Below are 15,143 nucleotides of genomic sequence, written 5' to 3' on the forward strand. Positions count from 1 at the left end.
TTGTTTAGAGTCAGGGTCTCACTGAGTTGCTTATTGTCCTGCTTTTGCTGAGTCTGGCTTTGAACTCGAGATCCTCCTGCCTCAGCCTCCTGAGCTGCTGGGATTACAGGTCACCACACCAGCAAAACGACAGGATAGCGACTGTTCTAACACCCAGTTATAGAGTACTGCTATAAGAACTGAAACCCTTTTTCTGTATACATGCTTCTAAAATCCAGGAACAAAAATAAGGGTTTTACTTAATTAACAGCCACACTGTCTTATGCATGCCCATAGAAGGTAGAAAGTAGACGCTGCTCTTAGAGACAGCATGCTCAGCCAGTGGCCCATAGCTCTCCTGCCTGCTGCAGCTTCCTGAAGCTTCCCCAGCTCTGCACAGGGCAGTGCTGGGTGGAGGAGAGGTGGGCTTGAATGTGGGTACTGCCCCTTCGTAGCTCTCTCACCCTGGGTGAATCACTTCATTTTTTCCAAATACCTGCTTCCTCGTTTACAAAACTAAGGAAACAACATCTCTAGATTAGAGTTTTTGTGAAGATTATGAAATAAATCACACTAAGCAAGTAGTACAGGGCCTGGGCCTTAGTTATTTATAAATGATTGTTATTATTACTGTGGGATTCATAAGTATTCTCTACAGGAACTCTGTCAGATTTAGCAAATAAAAAATGCAGGATAGTCATTTAAGTTTGAATTTCAAACAGACAAAAATAAATTTTTTTTTGTCCCAAATATAGCCCACAACATACTTATACTAAAAAATATCAATCTGAAATTCAAATTTAAGTGAGCATCCTATGTTTTATCTGGCCAAGTAACTTCTCTTTTTTAAAGAGAAACAGGTTTAGTAAAATAAACCTATGGGAAAATATAATTATAATTAAATTTGATATTTCATCTGCTCTTATTTGATAGGCCAGTAGTCCCCAATACAGTTAGTATTTTCTCTTCCAGGTAATACTCAAGTAACTAGTTCTCATGTTATTTCAGCAGAATGTAAAATTTTTACCAAATTGAAATCTGTTGGGTCTTTCATTACTATACTGAACTAGTCATGAGTTTTGAAACTGCTTACTGAATTATATTTGTGTTTAAATCCTTATTTGGAAAATCACAAAGCACTACATATGAAAGTTATATTAAGGACTTCTTAAAAACATTAAAACTGAAAACCTTAGCCATAGCTTTGAAACACTGTTCCATAATGTTGTTTACCATGCTTTTTTTGTGCATGCCAGGTAATTATTTTTCAAAGTGTTGTTTATTTTTAACACACACCACACAATAAGATGGGTTTTCTATTTCATTGCAGACTCTATCTTCCTCTTACCTAAACTAAAAACCCCTCAATCAACGCTACCAGTATGTTTGTTAGCTTGCCTTTAATTTGTAGTTAGATTTTTTTGAGATAATAGTGAATTATTTCCATTTCTTAGTTGTTTCAACTTTGCCTATAAAAAAATGCATTCTAGTCTACTTGCACAGTGTTTTGCTATTTCTAATACCAATTTGATATCAAACTCTACAAAATGCTTCTGCAAATCTTCTTAGTTTGGAAAGTAACTGGACTTTGGTTGTCTTTCCCAAGGTCATAATTACAGTTTCCCTACGTGCAAAAAAAAAAAAAATCCAAACCTCGTGTTGCATTTCTGAATTTATTTAATAAAACAGGGGTCTTTTCCCAAAAACCCCGCACCTTGTGCCCCACTCCTGTTTGAAGTTTATCCTGCAGTTACAGCCCTACAGCAGTGTACTCTCCAGCTCCATCTCCCGTAAGCAAACGCGATTACACCCTCGGCTCCGCCCTAGGGCAGCGTCCACTACAGTAAAAAAGCAGCAGTGCCACTAACGTTATTTTGGAATTTGACACTAAACCAAATATCGATTTCCTGTAGGCTAAAAACCCGAGGGTCCAAGCAAAAGCAGCGGGTCTTTTAGGTAAAAGGAACCTCAGGAAAGCATGTATATTGGTTTCCCTGAGACATTCAATTAGCTCTGGAGGAAAAAACCGACTGCACTCGGTTTCATTAGGACTGGCACACGAAGCACGAAGTCCCCACTGACCCCGACTCCCGGCTAACCCTGGAAACGAGCCCAGCGCGGGCACTCGCGGCGCCGCAGCACAACGGCGCACGACAGCCGCCTCGGGAGCTCCCGCCGCACCGTACCCTGCAGTGACGTCACAGAGCCGGAGGGAGAACGCACGGGGACGGCGGGGAGGTGCTGTCCCTGCTCGGCGAGGACGGCCCGGGCGTGCGGGAGTCGTTTCCGTGCTCTCAGGGTCCCGCGCCGCCGCAGGCAGCATCTCCCAGAGCCCGGCACCTGGGAGCGCCCAGGACACCCGCCGTCCGCCCGAGGAAGCTGCGGGACGGGGACGCCCGCCTTGCGCGTGTTATGAATGTGCTTGTCACTAAGCCCTGCTGCTTTCTGAAGCTTGCTGCGCCGGACTCCGGCTTCCTCGCGCCGGGGCCGCGGGAGCCGAGCTCCGCCAGCCGGGCGGGCCGGGGGCGGGGCGTGCTGCCGCCGCGGGCTGCGCCCAGCCGCGGGCGGGCGGGAGGCGGCGGCGGCGGCGGCGGCGCGGGCGAGCGGCGCGGGGATTGGCTGCGGCGCGCGGAGACGTCAGGCTCCCGCGGCCCGAGCGGCCGCCCGGCCCGGCGCGGCGCAGTCGGCTCGAGTGCTCCCGGTGAGGAGGAGCTGTCCTCGGCTGTGCCGCCCTCCGCCGCCGTCGCCGGGCTGCGCCGCTAGAGCCGGGACGCGCCTCCGCGCTCCTCGCCGCCTGCACCCCCGCGGCCGCCGCTCCCCCCGCCGTCCGCACACCCACCATGACGAAGAATGAGAAGAAGTCCTTCAACCAGAGCCTGGCCGAGTGGAAGCTCTTCATCTACAACCCGACCACCAGAGAGTTCCTGGGGCGCACCGCCAAGAGCTGGGGTGAGCGGGCGGGCGGGACCGGCGGGCGGGCGGGCGGGCGGCCCTGTGGCCCGCGGCCGCCCGGCCCCTCGGGCGTCCCCGGCCTGGGCGGCGGCGGAGCGCGGCCCCATTCATTTCTCGCGGGGTCGGCCGGGCCGGAGCGGCTGCCGGCGGGGCGCGGCGTCGGCGGCTGCCCCGGCCCGACCGCCGCCGTCTCCTCCGCCTGCCGGAGCGGGGCGCACGTGCGGCCCGGCTTCCCGCCGCGAGCGGCGCCGGAAGCCGCGGACCCCCGCCGGGCCGGGCCGCGGGCGTGCGGGGCCGAGCCGGTCCTCCTTTGTACCGAGCCGCCGGCCGCGGGGCCAGGCCGAGGCGCCCGGCGCGCGCGCGGCTCGGGGAAGCCCGAGAGAGGAAATTTCCACTCCCGCCGCTATCTCGTGACTCGTCCACGCCGCCACCCCGACGGGTCGGAAGAGCGCGAGTGAGTGCGAGGGTGTGTGGGCTGCAGGGACATGTGGCGGCCGGCCGATCGCACCGGACGCGGTGCACGAACGTGAAAGGGAGAAAGGGCCCCTGACGGGCTTGGTTCCTCCTCCTCTCCAGTTACTGCTGATTTCTTGTACATCTACCTCTTTGCGAGGAAAGTAAATCTTGTCTGAGCAGCACTTTTTTTTTTTTTCTGGGCTTTCAAAACATGTGAGTGATGTCGTATGTGAGCTTGTTCTGAGTGAGCTCTTTGTTTTAAAAGACAAATTTAGTCCATCTACTAGGGAAACGCTGCTTTAGGGTGCCTTTTTGTTTGTAAAAGTATTACTGTGTGAAGAGGACAAGTGCTTTTTTCGGGGGGGGGGGGACGGTCTTACACTGAAGTAACTTATTTTACCTTTTAAATCCCTTTTGAAAAATATTTGGCTAGCGGATCTGGACAGACCTTTACGTTGCAGAGTTGAAAACTGTTGCACATTTTTAAGAGAAGCATGAAAACAGTAAATGAGCTATGACTCAGAAAATAAACTGGCTGCCGACTGAAGTGACCTCCTCCAGGGTAGGAAGGCGACTTGAAGTTCTATCAGAAGCTGAAAGGGGCCTTGGAGGTTTTCTAGCCCAACCTTCACTTTAGAGATGAGAAAACTGAGACCCAGCGAGGTTGTGATTTTGACTGTGCAAAATTACATATTCTACAGAGCCAAGAAAAGAACCCAGTTCTCCTTTAATCCTAGTCCAGCGGTTGTATTATTTTACAGATGCCTTGCCTAACTGCATGGTAATCACTCACGATTTTTATTTAAATTGCTATCTTCGTTTGGAAACACACTCATGTGATGCAATAAATCTTGCATCTGGAGTTAAATGGGAAAAAAATGATGACCCCTTCCGAAGCTTAATTGTTTTCTAGAGTATGAACTTTGTCCTGAAGAAATTTTGAGTGATGGAGACAGATTAATTTTTATAGGTTACCTTTGTTTTTTCGCTCTACCTCAGCTCCTTATTTTCTAGCACTGAGTATTTTCACTTTGTTAGAATGACCTTTTCTAAAAAAAAAAAAAAAAAAAATTCAGATAGTGCTCTTTAACCTTTGTCCTTTGTAATGTATGATCTTGGGATAGAGATTTCATTGGGAATGTGCATTTAAATAGATAACATGTACACATGTACAAATTTCAAAGTATAGGGCAGGGTGTAAGGGCTGTAGTAGTACATACAAGTGAAGTTGGGATTCCTTTTAGAAGGATTAAGGCAAGCTCTCTTTTCAGAGTTGATATTTGTTTGTTTTGCAGTTCTGGGAATTGAACCCAGAGATGCTCTGCCACTGAGCTATATCCTGTATACCCACCAGCCCTTTTTTATCTTTTTTATTTTGAGGCAAGACCAAATTGTCTTGAATTTGTGATCCTCCTGCCTCATCCTCTCTAGTTGCTGGAATTGCAGGTGTGTACCATCTCATTTGGCAAAAATTTGTTACTCTTATCAACAAATAGTAAATATGCTTGTAACAGTAATTTTAAGCTACTGTAGAATGGCATAAAGGTGAACGTGGTCCATAATCCATTCCCAGCACAAAGACATCCCTCAAAGGATGTATTTGCTAGTGGTGAGGAGACCGAAATCCGTCCTCAATCTGCCAGGCAAAGGCAAGGTCACTTGGAAGACCTACGCATCTGTGGTATTGCCTGTCAGAAGAAGTGCCTTTTTCTAATTCTCTTCTTGGTCCTGTATTATACAAGCCAGATCCTGATGTCATATATCTTTCTGAAATGCATATAACATTTCTTTTTTTTTTTTTTTTTTAATTCAAAAGAGATCATTAGTACAGTCTTCTGAATATAACATGAGCATCTTCCCATGTTATTAAAGATCTGTATCACTTTTTTGGGGGGTTACTAGGTGCTTTACTTTACCATTGAGCTACATCCCCAGCCGTCCTCATTTTTTATTTTGAGAACGGGTCTGATTAAGTTTCTTAGGGCCTTGCTGAGTTGACCAGGCTGGCCTGAAACTTGTGATCCTCCTGCCTCAACTTCCTAAGTTGTTGGGGTGACAGGTGTACACCACCGTGCCTTGTTGTATATCACCGTTTTTATTGATAATTTTTAAAAATTTAGCTGATCACTGTCCCATTGCATAGTTAGATATGCTGTGATTTTTTTTCTTTATTATTGTAGTGCTGGTCCTCCTGCCTTCCATTTCCTCCTGGCCTATTCATTTTTGCACATTTGTGTCCTTGGATATGTTTGCAGGGGTAGGCTTTTCATGTGTACCTTTCATATTTTGCATACATGTTGTCATAGTGCCTTCCTGGAAGCCTCTGTCAGTTTATACTCCCACTGAATATATAGTGGTGTCTTGTATTTTCGTCAGCAAGGAAGGTATTCTTATCTGTTATTACTTCAGAAAACTTACAAGGAAGCTGGGTGTGGTGGTGCGCGCCTGTGATCCCAGTGGCTCAGAAGGCTGAGGCAGGATGAGTGCAGGTTCAAAGCCAGCCTCAGCAACATAGTGAGACTGTAAGCAAGCTTGTGAGACCCTGTCTCAAAATAAAAAATAAAGGGCTGGGAATGTGGCTCAATGGTTAAACACCCCTTCAATCCTTGGTACCAAAAATGAAAACAGAAAAACTTCGAAGAAAGCTTTCTTTTTCATTTGCATCAGTGTTTTATTCTAGTCGTCTTTTGGCTCATGTATGTATTTTCAGGGCAGGGGATCAAACTCTGGGCCTTGCACATGCTAGGCAATTTCTCTTCCACTGAGCTACTCTAGCATCTCTCCCAGTTGTTTTTTTTCCGTTTTTGTTTGTTTGTTTTTGTTTTGTTTTGTTTTTTGGCAGGGGGCGGTACCAGGAATTGAACTCAGGGGCACTCGACCACTGAGCCACATCCCCAGCCCTATTTTGTATTTTATTTAGAGACAGCGTCTCACTGAGTTGCTTAGTGCCTCGCTTTTGCTGAGGCTGGCTTTGAACTTGGCACTCCTCCTTCCTCAGCCTCTGGAGCCACTGGGATTACAGCCATGGGCCACCGTGCCTGGTCCTCCAGTTTTAAAAGTCATGCTTTCCTGAATCTTTAATCTTTTTTGACAGGACTTTGCATTTATCTATATTTTTCTTATCAGAATGTTATAATTTATTGACATTTAAAAAAATGCTGATTTGGTCTTCCAAAAAATGCTAAATTAGACATTTGATAAACTATAAATTTGATAATGCTGGCATTGCCTTTATGCTCATCTTTTTTTTAAAGTGCATCCTTAGCAGTTGTTTCATCACTGAGTTATATCCCCAGTCATTGGCCCTTCTGAAAAAAAATTTTTTTTCTTTTTTAAACCATGTAAAGTTGCCAGGTCCATTGGTATATAGAGAAAGGTCTTCTATTCCCACAATTTTATAAATATGTTCATTTATAATCTTTGATCTTCCCTTCAAATACATTAGATACATTAAAAAGCACATATGAAAAATCAATTTTGCGGTAAGCATTTTGGGTAAAGTGAAAAATATTGCATGTTACATCACATTCCCTTATTTAAAACAACTATATACAGGTTTTGAGTACTTATATATTTGGCTGATAAATTATACTTGGTTACATTAGTTGCAAAATACTTATGCGCACATGTGTCACCTTGATTTCCACAACAGCCCTCTAAAGCAGACTGGGTGGGTGATGGAAATATACTGAGAACTGTTTTCTCAAGCTGAAGTATTGTGTATTTATTAGTACACATCAGGAATAAAGTTTTGCTATTTATGACAACATAGGACAAAGAAAATTTAGCACTTAGTGGCTGATGTTGCAAATGTTAAATAACTTTGGTGCATGAAGTACAGTCATAGTCAAAGTAGTGAAAGAAGTTTAGATATCATCTAGTGTTACTTGAACTAGGTAGGGGGCCATGTGTTGCAGTTAACACTTTTGTAAATTATGAAATAGAATAGTAAAAAAATCAGTTTATTATCTAATAATTTTCCAAGGGGAAGTGTTGTTTCTTGAAATATTTGCATATTTTTTATATGCAGGAATCTTAATGTAAGGTGCATTTCTTACTGTGGCTCCCAGTCAAAAAAGCTTGAAAGCCATTGGTCTTGCCAGTGCCTTCTTGTGAGCCACAGCTAAGAAACACATTTATTTACATTGGGGTATTTTGTCTGTACAACAGGGATAAGAAAATTGAGGCTACAGATTTGCCAAAATTCATCCAGAGAGTTAGTGATAGAATAGGATCCTTGGACCTTCAGACTCCAGCGCAGACCTTTTTCTTCGTCTCTTTTTTAATTGTGCCATGAGGTGATAGCATTTAATGATATCTGCTTGTAGGAAGGTTCTTTGGAGTTTATCTTAATTAAGGTTTTTCAATAAATGGTTTAGATTAACATTAACTTAAAACTTGAGGGACTGATTTCCAAGTATAATTAGGATTCTAGACCAAAACTTAGCAACTATATTTTGTTTATGTGCCTCTTCTTTTATTGTAGGTCCACGAAGTGCCATTTTTTCAGTCATCTGCTCCTAGTCTGGGTCATGCCTCAGTAATACTCTGCTCTGAGGATCAGACTCCATCCCATCTTGGGTATCTAACTGTAGTAGAGAAAACAAATATGTTTATTCTCCCTATATCACCTTGTTTTATCAGGTGGTATTCTTTGTCCTTTGAAAGTGACATTAATGAAATTTTACAAAAATATGCAATGTTTGGAAAGTAATAGGACTTGCCTTACCTTGTGCACAGGTTATAAATGCAGGCCGATGGTGAGTATAGTGGCAGCAGAGCAAGGTGGGGCGTGTCCTGAGCCATCACCCAGCAGGAACAAGACAGTACTTCCTGGATTGTACAGGAAGTAGTCCTGTAGTGGAAGGGAGGGAGAGGGGTAAGTTGTGTGTTGTGTTGTGTTATAGATACCATTGTAATTAGACTGAGTATGTACCTTTGATATTAAAACTTCACCCCACCCCCAAAATTCAGTTTTTAAAAATTGACCTTTTAATGTATATGCATAAAATTAAACTAGTTCTGCTAAAAGGAGTTTTTAAAATTTGCTATCTTTACTTTTCCATAATTTATCTTCATTATTAAGGACCATCATTTAACAATGACAGTGAAATAGGAGAAAAACATTTACTTTTGAAGGATAAATTTGTTATTATTTTCTAATTATGTATCCATTATGTTGATTTTTGAAGTAAAATCCTGTCTAATCTTAAATCACTGTTAACATTTTAACAGTCTTTTAAAACTATATAGTTTTAAAATATACATTTAGACAGCTGGCTTTATCACTTAATGTTTAAGGAGAGTTGTTTCCTTTTGCATTTGGCTTAGAGGTTGACATATTAGGTTTTTTTCATAACCTTTGTGCTGACTTTCCAGACTTTCTGTATAAAGTTACCTGTTTTGGTGTCTGGTTATTATCTGTTGAGACCCCAAATCTGCATGTGTAGTCATATTGCTTTTTGTTTTACTGAAACCAACTGCCTATCAGAAATCTTCAGTGGATGTTTCATAGGTACCTCTTCATTGTCAATCTCCATTGTCCTCAAGGCTCCTTAGCATGACATAAAAACTGTCACCTCTCTACCATTCCATGTAGTTCTTAATGTTCTTAGTGTGTCCCATGGTATAATCGTGCTCTTTTTCATAGAAGTTTGAGTGTTAAAGAGCTCTGGTTCTATCCCCAGCACTCGGGGTGCAGGGATGGGGAGCTGAGAGTTACTCTACTCCGCTCACTAAGGGGAGACTCAGCTGAGTTTGAGACATGTCTGGGTTGTGCATCTGGTAAAAGTAACAGAACCAGGGTCTTTATGCGGGTCTCCTTCTTGCTCCTTTATTGTTTTCTTCAGCTTCTGTTGCTTTTATGAGAACCCTATAAAGTTATTTTTACTTTTTTTCCCTTAAGTTAAACTCAAATTTAATAGGGGTTTATTTAATAGTGTCCTTCTCTCCCCTACAGGCGCTATTACTAATCATTCTGAAAAGCCGTCTCTAGCTTAATAGCTCCTGCATACCTGTTCAGACTTTGTTACCAAGTCATCTGTGGAGCTAGCTTATTTGTGACTTCCTCCTAGTATTTCGTTGGTGCCATGGTAGCTGACCTTCCTCCAAGGCATGAGGTTCTTAGCTGGTCATGGTTTTAGTCTGTTGGCAGTACGTGGCCCATGAAAAGAGACGCCGTGTATACTTGTACGCCTCCCCACTCTACTGCTCTAGCCACTCCTTCCCACTCCTTTGTCTGCGCTTCTGTTTCCCGAGTACCTGTTTCTCAGGTGCTAACGTGGGTCTTGTTTTCGTCTCTCCTGGCCATCTCATGAAACATTTGCCAACACTGTTCCAAATTTTGCCTCTTGGTTGACATCTCTCTCAGATTCTTGGCCCCTAATTATTTAGTTTGCTTCCTCTATACCTCCCAACCGTGAGGGAGGGAGGCTTAGGTGACTTCACTAACTGCAGCTCCAGTACCATATATGTCACCTGCTAATCAGAGCTCATTCCCTTTCTTCCACTGAAATTCTGTCTTGCTCCTATATTTGCAATTTAAATAATAGCTTCACCATCCTTTCTGTCATTTGGGTTCTAAACCTGGGTAAATTGTGCCAGTTCTGTACCCATAACATCTCTTCAGTCTGTGACCAATACCCCCATTACTTTTACTACAGTTAATTTGAGAATTAATTTTCCCTGATCTTTTCACCATCCTCCTTTTTCCCATGTTGGGAAAGCATATATTCAGAGAATGCTTGGGATGCTTATTTGTTCCCCTAGCTTCATGACCCTAGTACCTGTCTCAGATCAGGCCTTTAGGTAACACTCCCATTAACCCTGTCCCCACTTTACCAGGATCTGATAGTGCATTTTCTTGTAAATTCTTTCCTTAAAAATCTTAAAATATTTCAAAGCCAACCTAAACAACTAACAAAGCCCTGAGCAACTCAGTGAGACCCTGTCTCCAAATAAAATCTGGGAGCATGACTCAGTAGTTAAGTGCCCCTGGGTTCAATCATCAGTACCAAAAACAAAACAAAACAAAATTAAAACATAAGATGAAGATCTTTTTTCAAAGTTGTTTCAATTCAAATAGATAATTGACTTCCTGACTTATTTTCTGCTTTTTAAAAAACCGTGGTGTTGGTGACTCTGGGAAAGGAGAACTCCTAACTCCTGATGCATCTCAAAGATCCAAGCAGCACTAGGGCTGTAGCTTAGTGGTAGAGTGCTTACCTCACACGTGTGAGGTACTGGGTTCAATCCTCAGCACCACAAGAAAAATAAGTAAATAAAGATATTGTGTCTGCCTACAACTAAAAGTGTGTGTGTGTGTGTGTGTGTGTGTGTGTGTGTGTGTGTGTGTGTGTGTAAAATCAAGCAATCAGGTGGAATCAGTGTAACCTTGCTGCTGTCAGATCGTTTCTGAGATTAAAGCTCAAGCTCTAATCGTGCTACTCCCCACACCCCAAAATTGTTTGGGTCCCCATTGCTTTTTCTAAGTTTAAATAAGTTCCAGACAGCGTGACATTTAAGACTTCTATATTGGCTTGGAGACAAGGTTTCAACCTTATAACCTGTTGTTTCCCACCTCACTCCCTCCCCATCACGCACCCTCTGTGGCAGCCACATAGGTGTATCTGATGCCCTGGGTCTGAGTGACCTTATTCCCTTCCTTCTCTGCACATTAATTCTTCTCTGTTTCTTCACAGGCCTGGTTTGAATGTCAGCTCTGCTGTAAGTCTTCTCTGATAAGTGAAAATAATGCCATTTATTTCTGTAACATCCCCCCACACCCAGTACTAAGGATTGAACCCAGGGCTGTATTACCACTGAGCTATGCCTCCAGCTCTTCTTTTTTTTTTAGATTTTTCCCCCCAATTTAATTTTTTTATTTTTACAGACTGCATTTTGATTCATTGTACACAAATGGGGTACAACTCTTCATTTCTATGGTTGTACACAGTGTAGATTCACTCCATTCATGTTCAGCTCTTCTTATTTTTTATTTTGAGAAAGGGCCTTCCTAGGTTGCCAAGACTCGATCCTCCTGTCTCAGCCTTCTCAGGTGCTGGGATTATAATCATGTGCCATGTCCAGCACTCCCAAATCTTTGTATCTTAGATCGCAGTGTGCGTGGGTGTGTGTGTGTACAGGCATACATAAATTGAGAACTAGATGTTCTCAGCAGGATTTTTTTCAACTTGTGATTCATCTAGTCCTTGGGTTAAGCTGGAGAGCATTGGGTTGATTGACTTGACTGTTACATTTTATTTGTGGAGTTTGTTATACAGGAAGGCATAATTCTGTCACTCAGATCATCATGAAATGTTTCCTTTGATTTTTAATTCATTTTGAAGTTTCCAGATAGAACACTATAGTAAAAGTGAGCCTGTTGGTATACATATTTTTACTTGATGCATCTTTGAAGTACACTAAAATATTAAGATGATGACCAGACCAGGGCTCAGAATATAGACCTAAAATTTAGTTCCACATCTAAGTTCAGATAAGTCACTTAAAATCTGTTGGTCTTGGTTTCCTCTATAAAAGAGAAAAGTTGTAGTTTCAAATGTCACTTCAGAATTACAAACAAGGCATATAAAAAGGAGGCAGCAGACTTTAAAGGACCAGATAAGTATCTTAGGTTCATTGGCCACACAGTGCCTGTTGAGCGCCTTAACTCTTCTATTGGAGTAACTATAGAGTGAAGAAATCTGAACTGGTCTGAATGGGATGTGGACTTTCAGCATTTTAATATCATGGAACAGAAATAACACCAGTGTTTGAAGTTTTACAAATACAGATGTGAATAGCCATTAAATTCACTGTCATCCTCAACTTCTTTCCTGGATAACCATTGTTAACTGCTTAGTGCTTTTTAAGCAATACATGGTGTATCTACTTTAGATAGAAGTCTGGCAGATTCTTGTAAAAGCAAATATACACCTACTCCCTGAGCAAGCATTTCTACTCCTAGGTGTTTATCCAAGAGAAATGAAAACACAGGTCCTCAGAAACACTTCACAAGAATGTTCATAATGGCTTTATTCATAATAGCCCCAAACTGGAAACAGCCCAGGTTTCCATCAGCAGGAAAATGGATAAACAAACCGGTATGTCTAAATAATGGAATACTACTCACTTGTAAAAAGAAAAGGTAGGCCGAACAATGTCTGAATCTCACAGTCTTGATGGAAAGAAGCTTTACTGAAGAGATGATTTCATTTCTGTGTAACTGTAAAACAGACTACATTTAACCTGTACTGGAAAAAGTTCAGAATGATGGTCTCTTCTAGGGTGATGGGCGTGGGTACTGGCTAGAAGGGGTGTGAGGGAAATTTCAGGTGATAATGTTCTGTATCTCGAAGAGGGGTTTTGATCATATAAATGAATACATTTGTCAAAACCCATTGAATGATATATTGGAGATTTGTGTATTTATTTTACTGAATATAAGTTTATTCCTCAATTTTAGTTAGTATGCATGTTGAACTGTTTTGGGGGTAAAGTATATTGATATCTGCAACTTGAAATGCATCCAAAAAATGACCCAAGTATAGTAAAATGTTTCTAGAATCTAGGTGCTTCTATGGGTGTTCACTGTTACATTTCATTCAGATGCTTTTTTGTGCATTTGTAAATATTGCTAATTGAGAAAGAATGTATGAACACATTCATGTTTCTTTTGATTGTCTTACCAATCTCAGTCCTTCTACAGATAAGTTTATCAGTTTTTCCATCAGTCCTTTTTCAGTGCATTCATATAAATGTTTATAAATGGGTATATATGGAATATGTAGGAATAAGTAGTTTTATTTTTCCCCATTTTACATGAGTAATAGGAAAATTTCATGTTCTGGAACTTTTTTTTTTCCATTTGATATGTCTTGGCTGTGTTTTTGTGTCATTATATATTGATTTGTCTCATTCCTTTGAATAATTACATAATATTTCATAGTATGGAGACTTTACACACATGTATATTTAGATATTTCCTTTTTTTCTCATATGGTACTGAGAGTTGAATGCAGGGGCACTTTACCACTAAGCTACATCTTGTGTCCTTTTTATTTTTTATTTTGAGACAGGGTCTCATTATGTTGTCCAGGCTGGTCTCAAACTTGCAGTCCTCCTGCCTCAGCCTGCTGAATAGCTGTAATTTCAGGAATTTGCCATTATACATATATATTTCTTTTTGATGGACATTATTTCCAATTTTTCTCTTAAACACTATTGTGTCTGTGTGTATAATATATATACACATATATGTGTGTGTGTGTATATATATATATATTTAACTTTTGCTATGGTAAATAAACTGAGAAATGGGATCTCCAGTTTATAGTATATATTTTTATTAGTAGTAGATTGTACTCCAAAAAGCTGTACAAACTTAAACTCCCACCAACAGTGGATAAGAGTATCTGTTTTCCCTTCAACTTTTTGAATAGTAGATATGATCTCTCTTTAACATTTTTTCCATTTTGATGGGATGCTGGTATCTGGCTGTTTTAATTTGCAATATCTCTGATATCTACAACTAAGCATATTTTTATGTTTGCTCAGTTTCCATTTCTTTGAAATGCCTGCAGTCTTTTGCTTGTTTTTCTTTTGCATTATGTTCTCATGGGTCAAAGGACATTTCGATATGCCTTGGATGTTTATCTTTCTTCTGAATATTCTTTACAGTTCCTTGTTCATCATTCTGTTCTCTCATATCATGACGCAGGATGCTCTACCACTAAGCTGCATCCCCAGCCCTTTTTATTTTTTATCTTGAAACAGGGTCCATACTGGCCTGGAATTTGTGATCCTCCTACCTCAGCCTTCTGAGTAGTAGCTAGGATTACAGGTGAGTGCCACTGCATCCAGCTTTGTCTTAGATTTGTCAAGAAAACTTTTTAAAAATGAAAAATACACAGTTACATTAACTTTTCTGGAATTTGTTCCATGAATTTGGTCTTTTTTTTCTCAGCGAATACCATGTTTTTCTTCAACAACAATAAAAGGATATGAAGACAGTGTAGCTAAAACTCAAGTCTTTGACCATGTCCTGGAACATAATCCTTTGCCTCCCTTATTTAGAGGTAACCACTGTGTATGAATTTTATTAGTAAGTTTCTGTTCCATCAAGACTTTATATATAATATATTTATAGAATTCTGCAACTCTCTTGAGTATTTCACACCTAAGCATGTGGCTGTGTATCATCTTGGGTTTTTTTTTTTTTTTTTTTTTTTTTGGTTTGGTGGTGCTGAGGATTGAACCCAGGGCCTTGTGCATGCAAGGCAAGCACTCCACCAACTGAGCTGTATCTCCAGCCCCCTCTTGGGGTCTTTGAAACCTATTTCATTCTTTTTAAAATTGCCGTTTATAGTTTTTCATTATGTATGGTATTTTGTCTGTCTTATTTGTGGATGCTTAGGTTGTTAGCAATTTGTTGCTGCTGCTCTTCTGTTTTTTCTATTGCATAACTAATTCAGGTAGAATTTGAGGATAGCTCATTTTCTGAGTTTTCTTGCATGAATGCCTTGTTTTCTTAGTTGACATTTAGTTTACAATCATTTCCCTCCAAATTGGAATATGTTTGAATTTTGACCAGTGTTATATCTGATGTCAGTTGTATTTCTTGACCTTAGGAAACGTGTTTTATCTTTTTAGAAACTTTTAACGATTTTCTCTCTTTTTTTTTTTTTTAACTTTTGGGTTTTCTGAAATTTTTTTAACATTTGTACTTGGGTATAAGATGTTGACCTATATTTTTC

General features: G+C 41.2%; 1 protein-coding gene and 1 long non-coding RNA gene across 7 annotated transcripts in view; both read left to right on the forward strand.

The window, feature by feature from the left end:
* The first annotated feature begins 2,651 nt into the window (after positions 1–2,651).
* The window catches only part of ATP1B3 (ATPase Na+/K+ transporting subunit beta 3), a 37,031-nt gene continuing 24,539 nt past the window's right edge, over positions 2,652–15,143 (forward strand). For 2 of the 6 annotated variants that reach the window (XM_079155958.1, XM_079155961.1), the window contains exon 1: positions 2,652–2,928. In XM_079155958.1, the coding sequence (XP_079012084.1) occupies positions 2,830–2,928 (99 nt within the window). In that variant the 5' untranslated portion in view covers positions 2,652–2,829. The remainder of the gene's footprint in view (positions 2,929–15,143) is intronic. The other 4 variants (XM_079155963.1, XM_079155959.1, XM_079155960.1 and 1 more) reach the window with 4 other exon arrangements.
* LOC306670924 lies at positions 2,940–10,485 on the forward strand. Its single transcript, XR_013766538.1, has 2 exons — positions 2,940–4,168; positions 7,874–10,485. It is a non-coding gene; the product is annotated as an uncharacterized lncRNA (long non-coding RNA).

This window comes from Sciurus vulgaris, assembly GCF_902686455.1.
Source record: "Sciurus vulgaris genome assembly, chromosome: 10".
NCBI lineage: Eukaryota > Metazoa > Chordata > Mammalia > Rodentia > Sciuridae > Sciurus > Sciurus vulgaris.